General features: G+C 28.4%; 1 protein-coding gene across 1 annotated transcript; it reads left to right on the plus strand.

The window, feature by feature from the left end:
• The first annotated feature begins 6,596 nt into the window (after positions 1–6,596).
• LOC108695056 (integral membrane protein GPR155) lies at positions 6,597–10,943 on the plus strand. The gene is made up of 12 exons (XM_018204796.1): positions 6,597–6,719; positions 7,105–7,244; positions 7,336–7,460; positions 7,629–7,918; positions 8,007–8,818; positions 8,933–8,997; positions 9,103–9,249; positions 9,331–9,470; positions 9,889–10,042; positions 10,131–10,290; positions 10,360–10,546; positions 10,630–10,943. Exons 2-12 carry the CDS (start codon positions 7,242–7,244, stop codon positions 10,941–10,943), a joined length of 2,397 nt encoding a protein of 798 aa, XP_018060285.1. The 5' UTR covers positions 6,597–6,719; positions 7,105–7,241.
• The last annotated feature ends 2,506 nt before the right edge of the window (positions 10,944–13,449 follow it).

The following is a 13,449-nucleotide window of genomic DNA, read 5'->3' on the forward strand; positions in this document are numbered from 1 at the left end:
TAATACTGTAAGTTATATTTTAAATTGATTATAATGATTGATTATAGTAGAAAAAATTATCTATTTAAAGTATAAAAAGCATTAGATTGTTATTAGTGTTTTTAATAAGTATTAAATTGATTAATTATTTATTTGAATATTAAAATAGCGTTATTAATGTTCTTAGTACTCAAAATAAGTAATTAATTAAGATAAATATATTAGTTAGTGGACATGACTTATTGAACGAGGTGACAAAAATTTTGAATCTTAAACTTTTAATTATATATATGATCCTAAATTCGTCTCATTAAATTTTTATAAACAAATTTATACATATCATTAAAAACTGATTAACTGATTAAAGTAAATTTTATTAAAATTTTTATTATTTCGTTCAATAATTGGTTCTCTCATATCCACTATTGTCCGCTAACTAGTGTATATTTAATTTCTTATAATATTAAATTTCTCTAAAGAGAAAATTTCGAAACAAATTTTTTTATCGTTATCGAAAGAATTAAAACGGGCGCATAATCTTGCAAGGTGATCGCTGATAGAAGAAACGACGGCAACATTATTTATAGCTTTGTAATTTCTAAAATTCTTTATCTGATTGTCAGCACTTCTTTCTGCTCGATTTATTCAGTGATATTAACAATCTCGCTAAATCAATAAGATGAGTCAACCTTCTCTAGAAGAAACGCAGGCCACGTATATATTAAAATGCGACTATTGTCCATGTGATTATTGTATGACTCAATTAGAATCTACAACACAGTAATGCTATTCACATATGAGAATTGGATACAAACCAATCACCCGCATTCTCCGCTACTGCGTAGAATATATATTTTATTTCCCGTACTATTACGGCGTATTTCTGTCTATTAGCGTTTTCGAATCAAAACGGAAATGTTCCTTTGCAATATTGTGCAAGAGCATGTCCGAAGTACTTACGGCTAATTTAGTGTATAGTGCATGCGCCACGTCATCGACGAATTTAATACGTTATTTAACTTTAGCTAGCAGCGGACGCGCTGTTATTATTATACTACGTTTGTTGACGTAACATACTCTTGTATGTTACATAATATGCAGATATGTATATACAAACATGTATATACATATATATATTTTTTAAAAAATTGATAATTATACTATTTGATGGAGCAAAAATTCTAGCTAAGAATCTGTTTTTTTTTTCAATTACAGTATAATGATTTTTAACTGAGTTATGAGCAATTAAAGTGCTCAAAATGCTCTTTTTATTTAATTTGTGATAACTCATAACAAATCTTAGGAATAATTTCAAAAAACAATTTTGTAAAGAAATTAAGTTTTCATGTCGAAAATTTTCTCAAATTTTTTTAAGCACGTGACAAGCCCACAAAATGACAAAAAATCCCATTTTAGCCATAGTTTTCTACATATAAAAATTACCAAACTTATACAAACTCAAAAAACATCTCCTTCGAAAGGAGAAATTTTAAACTTTGAAGCTTTTTTTTTAATTTCGATTTTATTTTTAATGAAGTTATGATTACTTAATATAATAGTAATACAAAAATCGGACATTTCATATGTAATGATCTAATAATTTTGTTATATATATTACGTTTTATATATTATATGTATATTTATGTTTATTATGCATTATATGTAAAAAATATATATATGTAGACATTTTGTATCAATAATAATACGAAAAGCGATGTATTTCATACTTTAAAGACCTAATATATACTACACTTTTTTTATATGAAGTTTCTCTTGAATATATTTAATCAACATCTAACTTGCTAAACTCAAGTACATGGTAAGAAATATATTTGATGGAAACGGTCCATTCAAGTTCTTGTCAAAATTTTGTGTTAAATTTCTAACATATTTAAATTCTAACATTTTAAGTGTTAATTTAACATAATATGACACACATATTGAATCCATTTTATGATTATGTCTTGATAACAAATAAATGTCCAAATCGAAAATTCGCATTAAGGCACCCATAATTTCGCGCATACAAAAACGCGCGCAAATTATATAATATCTAACGATACAAAATTGATTATAAATGGTGTTTATTATTATCTTGGAACAATTAATCCGTCGCGAATGATTGATAAAGTAGTTCTTTGTACCGAGATTATGACTCACGTTCCAGACACGAGTGACATAAGTCGCACGATATTTATCATTCATTTCACACACACACACACACACACACACACACACACGCGCGCGCGCGCGCGTGCATTAATTGATTATCGCGATGATTTTCATAAATGTACAGAATAAAACTCTTGTGTTGATCCATTCGATCTCGCCCGGTAATTTCAGCTTAAAATACTCCCAGATCATATATCAGCGTAATATACGAGAAATACTGTACACAGTGTTTTGCGTTCTGAGGCTCCAAGAGCATCGTAAATATTGGGAATGAAAACAGAAAAGTATATTCCAGTTTTGAAAACGTGTAATGGAACTGATCTTTTTTTAAATAAGCAGAAATTTTTCTTACATGATTCGTCTTTTACGATCTATTTTATTAACTATAGACTATCGATGTAAATAAAACTTAGATTGGTAGAAAAATTCTCATATTTCATAATATTTTTAGAAAAGAACTTGTCACATTTTAGAAAAGAATTTGTCACATTTTAAATTTATGACGATTTCTGAAAAATATCTCTCCTAAATTTCTTCAAATTTTTATAAGTTTTCTTAGGAAATTACAGAATGAGAAATCTCAGAATATTTCAAACTCACATGTGTGAAATTCTAGAAAAGATGTAGATATTCTGAAAATTTCTAAAAAATGTTTTAATTAGTACAAAGAAATTTGAGATACTTTCTAAAAAGTAAAAATCGCATGCAGGAATTCGAAGAAATTATGAAATTTATATATGTATATAGAAATTTTGAAAAATTATGCGAAGAATTTTAAGAAGAATTTCTACCGGATGTATTATATTAGTTATATAAACAATCATATACATATAATTAAGCTTCTTTATGAATATAGCTTCTTTTTCTCGCGTTATCAGCAAAGATAGAACGCGACTATGCAGCACTTATCTAAAGTAATCATTCGAGAGATTCGCCTTCCCAGAAAGAATTTCTAATAACAAAACAAAAAATATTCTTGACGTACTTATTTTTATCGCATGTAGAATAAAATAAAATAATATTAAGTTTAGATCAATAATTCCTATTCTCTTCCCTCGAATTAACAAGATTGATTTATTGTCTTGAGACAAGAGTAACAGATATAAATTCAAGTTTATATTTTCTTTAGAATAAATCTTTGTCCGAAGTTATAATGCACGATAATGGCGTTACAACATTTGGCAAAAAACCAATGTTTAAAATCATTTTATATTAGATTAAAAAATTTTTTATTTAAGAGTCAAATATTTTTCTCTTAATAGTAAATTTGTCTCTATATCAATTCTATTTTATGATAGATCAAAAATAATAATATTGAATCCGGAAATATATTTTATGGATGCGTGTATATATTTCATTGAAAAAAAGCGGATGTAAGCCGATATACGGTTTCAATGATCAGCAAGATACTTTGTGTGCCAAGGAATTTGTAAGCGATCGCAATTATACGTCCGTCTACTTACGTAAGCACGAATAAGCACGCGTGATCGGAGGAATGCGTGTAAGAAGTGCTCGCGAGAAAATTATATGGCTCAAGGAAAAAGTTGTATTAAAAAAAAAGGACAGCGCGCTCTCTCTCTCTCTCTCTCTCTCTCTCTCTCTCTCTGCGAAACTACAAAATTGCAACGCAATTTCGCTACACTCTGTTGAGTAGAAACTGCGAGCGCGACAGTATACTCTTTGCGTATTTGACTGTGCGTAAAAGATAATGATTTTTCAAACTCTTTGCTTTTATGACACAAGATTCCATCTGTTGGTTTACATCCGCAGAAAACGCTTGCAAAAAATTTTAAATGATAGAGACGATAACGATAAAGCCAAGATATGTGCTGATGGTTAATGTCTTTTCGCGGTCAATTTTACTTACAAAACTAATTCAACTAAGTGTGTGCACAGACATATTACGCATTAAAATTATAATCTATATCACTACGTTGCTAAAAATGCGTCTAATCTAATATGTAGTAGATTAATTTCATGATGTTTTAAACGATTACAAGTTATTTTTACGTTTAGATATTTATAAGATATTTACTCTCTTAGACATTTAAACATTTGTGTAGAAAGCTTTTTAATATAGGAATTACGTTAGCAATAACTTGCTTGTGATTATTGATATATATGCTTTCTTTTGCACTGTTCTTGTTATCTTTACGTTTACTATAATGAAATAAGAAAGCAATAATATACACATGTATTGTTGCCTTTTTATTTACACTAATATATGCATAAACTGTAAAGTCACGGTTTAATAAGATATCGAAAATCAATAATAAATGATGAAATGGTCTGATTTTTATTTTTAAGTATTTTGATAATAATATCAAAATAAGAATCTATACAACAGATTCGCAATATCTTTGATCTTTTCACATTAACTGAAACTTCTCTCGGCAAAAAAATTGTTATAAAAAAGTATAGAAAAACTATATAAATTGAGGCAAGATCTTAGAATTCTTAGTTTTTCATAGATATTCATAATGGAATGTAAAGTGGCGTTGTACGTTTCGTGATACGTTGTACAAGATACAAAAAAATGTTTCGTAAAAACTCATTATATAACATCAAAAAATATATAAAAGTATGTAGAAAGGACGGAGGATTTCTTAGTTTTTCAAACAAGCAATGTCTCTTTATGTTCTATTACGAATATCTACGAAAAACTAAGAATTTCTAAGATCTTGTCTTAATCTATGTAGTTTTTTGTAAAAATTTTTCCGCCAGGACTGGCGGAAATACGATCTAAAGATACATCGATTTCGTAATTGTGTTCAAAAACTCTGGAAAACCACAAACATTTTATCGATCGCTTTACGCAATCTACGGCAAATCATATCAACGACCGAGCTAACTGCGCATAATGAAATCTAGCGAGCTTCTTCAATCATACGCCTACAATAAATCAGTTATTTCGAGCAATAGTTCATGCTTGATATTTCAGGAGATAAACAGAATATCACTTTTATAGTATATATTTAATGTTAAATATTTATTTTTAAAATTTATAATAAAAAAGCTTGGCATATTTCTTTGTCATTTAATCGCTTTACATATAGGTATTGCTGCTTTAATATATTTCTACGTAGCATATGGCAGTACCTGCAAAGCACTCAGAAAATACAAATAGCATAAAGTGCTTTTTCAGTGCTTTGCAAACGCGCCGCTACTGTGCTACGTGGGTTTAAATATTGTCTCGTTTTATTTGAGTATGTACATACTCAGAATCTTTAAGTTTGTTCTTTTTGGCTGGACTTCTTACACGATTTACTTTTCCTCTTTTTCTCTTCACGTCGAAGAAAAAAAAAAAAGATCAATGTATGATGCGTAAAGAAGTTCAGTTAAAAAGAAACAGACTTATTATTTATTCCCAAGCAGATCACGCATACGAACAGCAAATCACGATAACGTCAAAATGACATTAAAATGAATCGAAAATGATTAAAAAATGACTTTTAATGATCATTTTGAAGTCATTTTGACATCATTTTAATACCATAATGACTTGTTGTTCTGCTTGGTTATATTCATTCTCTTAATTGTTACTTCCCAGTAAGAAATGATAATGGAATCGACATCGAAATCATCAAATCATTGTCATTTCTCACTGGGTTTCTTACTTTTATGCTCTTACTCTTTTTTGTTTTATCCAATAGATAAATTATCACATAGTTTATCTAAAGATGAAACAACCGACTCTAAGTGTTATATTAGTTTTTTTATAAATATAATAATTAATATAGTATTACTCATCGCTGAAAATTGGTTTTCAATAATTTTTTACTCAAATACTATCAACTTTATAAGAAAAACAGCAAGAGACAAAAATTGCTTATTTTCTTCTCATAAAGTTCTGAGAATTTTTTCAGAATTTTTTATTATTTTTTCATTTGTAAATAAAAATAATTATCAATAAGAAAATGCAGCACTGTAAAGTTGATAGTATTTGAGTAAAAAATTATTGAAGACCAATATTCGGAAATTTTTAATAATTAATATCTTGTTAATTCATTCGTTAATTCATTTCGTCATTGCGAAAATTGCAAAATGATAGAAGACTTTTCGACTCAGTTTAGTTCGCTCTATATAAAAATGCTTGGTAAAAATTGCGAGACACCCTGTAGATATAATTAAAAACGCACGAATAATGATAAGAGAAAGAGAAAAAATATAAATGACGAAATATAAATAACTTTGAAGAGCATGTATTTTTCTTCGCACTCGCAGAATAAAATAATGACATTTCGAAAATGATCGATCTGATCTGGTACCTGAGCGCATGATTGTTTCGCGAAAGTCACGTGACAGCGCGGGACCAATCGCCGCGCATTTTGTCCATTTACTGTGGTTATCAATATTCGCGACTGCGCGAGATTACCTGCTTTGCGTGACGTGACTTCGCGCTTGTCGTAAATGGCTTATTGCACTTTGTCCTGCGGTGGCGGCTTGATAAAGATTTGTTATAAGATCTAGACAGCTAGACATCGCGGAATTTTTCTATCCTTTGTCACGTTCAGGACGGAAATATGCACTTTGATTAATCGATTTTTTTTTATTCAGTGATATTTCAGGTAATAATTGTGCAACGAGTGTCGATTCATAATTTTGAACATCTGTTCGAATTGAGATAGAGGACTTAGATCGGCGATCATCGAAGGAGAAGAGAATGTTAACGATAATAATTTATTATCTCTTCTCTGTTGATGAAGTATTTTCCGATCTTACATAAATTCTGTATACTCTGGGAGTGTGTTTTTTTAATGTGCATTATCAAAAAGATATATATATATATATATATATATATATATATATATATATAAAACATTATTTCACTTTTATTCATCTTTCTTGTTTCATCAATATTGCTGATAAGTCTATTAAAATGTAAATCGGATAAATGTGAAAGGATTTTGGAATTGTGTGCAAGAAGTTGAGAAATATTACTTATGCTTGCAGATTTTATAATTTTGAAATACAAATTATTTATGGAGATATGAAGATAATATCATACAAATTTATTACACAAAAGGATCAGTTTTATGACACTAATGAAGCATTAAGGAGATGATAATATTTTTCATCTAGCAGAAAAAATGGTATATATTACTGTTTAATTGTTTATTACTGTTTAATTATATTGATATGTGTAAGACTTAATTATATATCTTGTATTTTTTTCTGATTTAGATTAATGAAGAAAGTGTATCGACATCTTCATTATTAAGCACAAATCAATATGTGGAGACAGCGGATGGCTCAACTGATAACTTATATCTTGCATTGATACAATGCTTTGGCATTATACTATGCGGGTAAGAATGCATTTAAATACTGATTATTAAACTGTCTAATAAGCAAACTTTATTAAAGTTTGAATATGCACTTGAATTTTTCTGAAATTGTACTATTACTCTTAGACTTCTCTATATAGTGAATTTAAGTAAAGATTATATATTTTATAATATATGTTTATATTGCAGATATATAGCGGGAAGATTTGGTATGATAACAAAAACTGGAGCAAATGGTCTGAATACTTTTGTCGGCACCTTTGCTTTGCCATCTTTAATTTTTTTGTCTCTGGCAAAGCTCCACTTCACACTAGTTAATTGGAAATTTCTTCTTGCTATATTGCTTGCTAAGAGTTGTGTCTTTATTACTGTGCTTGTAGTTTCATTAGTAATTCAAAAGCCATCAAATCCTGGACGCGCTGCGCTTTTTGCAATATTCACCACTCAGAGCAATGATTTTGCTATTGGATACCCAATGAGTAAGAAGAGAGAATAGATTTCTGTACAATTCCAAAATGTTTCATATTATGCAATGTATTTCATTTTCGTTAAATATTGTTCTTTCAGTTTACGCTCTCTTTGGAAGAACACATCCAGAATATGTTGCTTATTTATATCTGATGGCTCCCATATCATTAGCGATTTTAAACCCAATTGGTTTTATATTATTGGAGATAGGCAAGCGACGTGTGGAGGAGCACACAAATTGTAAAGACATGGTTTATTCGATTGTGAAGGGTGTCGTGCTGAATCCCGTGCTTTTCATGACAGTCTTGGGCATTATAGGAAATTTTATCTTTAATCATAACGTGCCGCGTTTGCTTGCCACAATTCTCGAGGTGTTCGGTAATGCTTTTTCCGCTAGCGCATTGTTCCTTCTCGGTATAATGATGGTAGGAAAGATACACAAATTAAAAGGTACAGCGCTAGTTATACCAGGTATACTGATCTCGGTGAAACTGCTAGTATTGCCTCTAGTCATAAGAGAGTCTATTATTCTCTTGAACGCCGGTGATAATGTCACAGAAACGAGAAATTTGAGTACGTACGGTTTCTTGTATGGTACTATCCCGACAGCGCCGGCTCTATTTATTTTCACTTTACGATACAATACCGAGATTGACTTAATTGCATCAGCTATGGTAGCGTGTACATTTCTCTCTGCTCCACTTATGTTTGTATCAGCTAAAGTGATCAATGCAGTTTCTGCTGGAATTACACCAGCTAGTTATACACAGCAACTTAATAACTTTTCCTTTGATATAAGTGTTGCGTCAGCAGCAGCTTGTATATGGTTGTTGATATGCTTCCTTGGATTTGGACGAAAAAAATATAATAAAGTCACTCACCGATGCACTTTGTGCATCGTAATTGCACAGGTACATATAGGCGACAATTATTGAATATATTTTTTTACATATTCAGTTTTTATATAGCATATATTTCTATACATTATACATTTTTTGTATAAAATATTTTCTATTTATTTTCAGCTTGCAATAGCAATAGGTGTGATAATATGGTCAAAACTTGACTCAGATAGTAATCAGATATTATGGTAATTATAAAACTTTTTAAATAATTATTCGGTAATATTAGGTTTTTTATCAAATATAATTTTTTTATCAAATATAATTTTATTAACCATTCTTGTTAATTACAGGTACATCCAATTTATTTTAATGACTACTGGTGTATATGCAAGTAGGATATGGACAGCTGCAATTGCAGCAACATTACTATTCCTAAGTTCACGTTCATTAGCTTTTGTTGAAAATCTCCAAAAATGGTTTTATCCTTTTGGATGGGGGTATGATTATATTATTATATTTATTTTAATTTAAATTACTTATATTGTTACTATATAATATATATATATATTAATTTATAGAGTGCCACTTCTAATGGTGACATTAATATGCGTTACTGTTAGATTAAATCCGTCTGATCTTGATTTTAAAAATCCAAATTTTCAATTAGGCAGGACTCAAGCCGCTATATCTTCATTTATATTAATATTTTGCTTTATAGGTATGTTATAAGATATATACATATATGTTTATATTGTATTTTTAATGAAAAATTTAAATTATTTATTTGTCAAATTATTGCTATATTCAAATTATAATATTACATAATTGTGTAAATAGTCGTATTTAAAATCTTATATGATAAACATCTTAATGAGATATGTATATAGTATATACTATTTCTGGATACTTACACAAAATTTATTATTAATCTCAAATGCTTTTTTTATTACAATATTATGATTGTATTTAAAGATTACAATTAAATTATAATATTACATTTTAAAAAACATTTGAAATTGATAATAATTTAAATAAATATAAAGTTTTGTGTAAATGTCTGGACATAGGTCTGTATGTATCCGGTTACTGAAATGTTTACTTTATACAAACTTTGTAATAATCATTTTTTTGCACAGTGACATTAGGTTGTTTGATCTTACAACAAAGATATCAAAGAAGGCACAATGCGATATCATATGAGAACAATGTACAAAATTCTACAATTGAAAATGAAAGAACCATAGTAGATGTGGAAGACTTAGTGTCTCCATTAATTAATTCAACATCTATGTAAGTTAACCCCAAGTTAACTCCAAGTAAGGGAGTACGTAACTATAAAGAAATTTATAAATTAATGTTGATATAAAAACTTTTTTAGAATTAGTTGTGAATTTCAAAATGGTTGTTCGAATGAAACATGCAGAGCTAATGAAGATGGAGATGGCTGTGAGGAAGAAAATGGAACAAACGCAGATGATGATCCTCAGATTTTGCGACATGTGGTTTTTCTAATTCTGCTGTTATGTTCCATGTTTATAGTACGTAAATTATTATTTTCTTTACTTGGACATTATCAAGTTTGTAAAACTAATTTTGATATATTATAGGGCTTATCGATATCTGTGGGAACATTAATAATGGAACAGTTAACTGGCATTTATGCTGAGCTTGCATTTTTAGATGTGACTTTGAACTTTGGACAATCATTAATAGCGTTCGCAATTTTTGGATTAGATCCTAGTTTGGGTAAATTAGGATGTTGGTTCCGAAAAATGTGTAGAAAATGGCAATCTGGTACAGTATTTTTATATGTATATTTAACATATTATTGATTGATTTATACATTTACGTTCAATAATATTTTGTAATTTTGATAGGAAAAGAATTACAACTTCCTTGTGAGGAAGCTCTCAGTTCAGAAGTAAAAGAGATTCGAGAACAATTTAGTCGATGTCATTTAGATACCTGTCGAGCACGCATATCTATGTGCCGTAGACGATTATTGAAGGTATACAGAGGAGTCTTTTCGGGAACAGATTTGGTCAACTGGTTGCTCGAAGTTGGCATTGTTGATAACCGAGAAGATGCTGTGCGTTATGGTCGCTGTTTGTTGGAGAGTAGGGTTCTGCAACATGTTGATGGTACACACCATTTCTATGACCAGAATCTTCTGTACACATTTAACGCATAGTTCATTTTCGAATGATCTGATTAAATTTTTCCGGTTAGATAATTTCATTCGTATTCATATTTTATAATGAATATTTGAAAAAACAAGAAAGATTATAATTAAAATTATAATGATAATTTATAGGATATAAATCAAATCTCTGTGTTCCTTATTCATTTGATTTGTATCTATCCATTCTTGGTTTTCAAATTCGCTCGTTTTTTTATTTAATATACTTCCTTATTTGATTTAGTTTATTTTTAGTTTATTTTCTTGATTTATTGTTTGTTTATTTTTTGTGTTTGTTTTCTTCTTTATTTTTATTTTTTAGCTTAGGCATTCTTTTTGATGCCTTTTCTTTGTATGGCTTTGTATGTGACTTAGAAAAAGAAAGAAAAGGAGAAGACCTGTTTGGTAGCGAATCTAACTATATTCTCCTTTTTTTATAATCAGTAACTCTAACTCGCTTGATTTTTCTCGAGATGTCATCATTCTATCTACTACATTCATCATACATTATACGGAAAGCAGTTTGATTTAAATTTAAAATATAGATTTCCATAATATTTTAATATGTGCAGAATGGAAATTTATAAAATCAAGTCCATGTATATCTGTAACTTCTTTTTTCTTATTGAATTTTTTTTAACAAATTGCACAATTTAACAAATTTATTTGTCAAGTATCCATAATTTTACTGTAATATTTGTAGCGCTCTTACTGTCTATGTTAACATTATTTAATTCTGACACCATTATATCTATCTATAGCTACATTTTTTGAAATTTTTTCAATTTTTTTCTTTTACTTTCACATTATTAGTTTTTTACTTGATCTTGTTTTATTTTCAATTTATACTATTACATATCACAGCGTTTTATCTTATTATCTTATCAATAAACAAAATAATATTAATTGACATACAAAAATTAATATTTATTGAAATAGACTACTTATAGCATGGGTTAATATTTTAACCATATTGTAATCATGTTTTGTTTGGTTAGAGATTTGATTATATACATTTACGTTCTAAATATAATTTATAATTTTTCAAAAGTGAGCATACAAATTAATTGGCCAACTAAGTTTTAATTATTGTTGTAGTTTTATGTTAATATGATTATATTCGATGCAACGTTTATATAATGATGATTACATTAATAGAAAATATTGATTTAGCTCCCTTGATTTAGCTCTGTGAGAAATATTTTATCGATAAAAATAGCATCTTGAATATCTAATAAAACGCGATAAATTTACATGCACAATATATAGTGACATATTCCTACTATTTTTATTGAAGAGCAGCATCAGTATTAGAGATAAAGTTTACTATTTTACTGTGACTTTAAAATGAGTAAAGGCTGTGTTTAATACGACATATTGCATTCTCATTACATAGTTTAACAATTGAAGCATTGTTTTAATATTAAAAAAAGCTATTTTTATAAAGATTAATTATTTATTATACATTTAATTAAGCATGTAATATAGGTAGAGTCCAACCGAAACTTTTGCCGAAACTGAACCGAAATACTTAACTACATATCAATTTCATTTGAAATTCAATTAAAATAAAAAAAAAATTAAAAAATAGGAATCTCATAAAAGCCATATGTATAGACATGCCCATATATCATACACTTTTTCTTTATAAATATCATAAGTTATTGAAACAATAATTAAATTTCGGCCAAAATCAAAAACCGAAATTTCGATTGTGTTAAAGAATATAAGTATTTTTTCTTCGGTTGCATTCGGATGCCTCGGATTCATCATCTGTCTTTGTTTAATGTCATCCGAGCGATGTTTCCGAACGCAGCCTTCATAAACATCATAATTTAATTATTGAAACAATTATAATTATAGTAGTAATATAAATTAACAGAGTAATGAAGAGCCAACCGCAGGACTTGTGTAAATTAATTTATATATTCTAATGATAATTACATAAAATTGTTATTCAAAACTAATTTCATAAATTCAAATTCTTAATATGTTTCGGCTACTTGTTCGAGCCCTTATCAGAATAAATTGCAATACATCTAGTTGTGCATATGATTTCATCTTTTCAAACCGTTTTTGATAAATTATTTATAGAATAATTATAGCTGCTTACATGACGATTGGAAGACCGTGTGGAAAATCTGGTTAAGCTGACAATAGTCAATGGAAACAATAATTACACATATTAAAATTAATATTTATGAAGAAGAGCTATATAGTTTCTATCGAAATTGGCACATAATGTTCGTTTTCTGTTCCGATAAAAGTTCTGGACTCTAGATATAAGTATAATAGAAATAATGAACGAACAATAAAGAAACCAAAGAGGAAATATTTAAATATTTTAAATCGTCTTGGCAATATTATTTATATAGAGCGGAATTCTTTGTAAGAAAAAATTGTAAAGGAATTGAAATGTCCTAAAGATTTATTCTAAACTTGTATCATATGATATATATTTTTATATGATTTTATATTTTTTTGATATTTTTTTTTATATTGAATTAATTTATTATTT

This window comes from Atta colombica, unplaced genomic scaffold, assembly GCF_001594045.1.
Source record: "Atta colombica isolate Treedump-2 unplaced genomic scaffold, Acol1.0 scaffold126, whole genome shotgun sequence".
Lineage (NCBI taxonomy): Eukaryota > Metazoa > Arthropoda > Insecta > Hymenoptera > Formicidae > Atta > Atta colombica.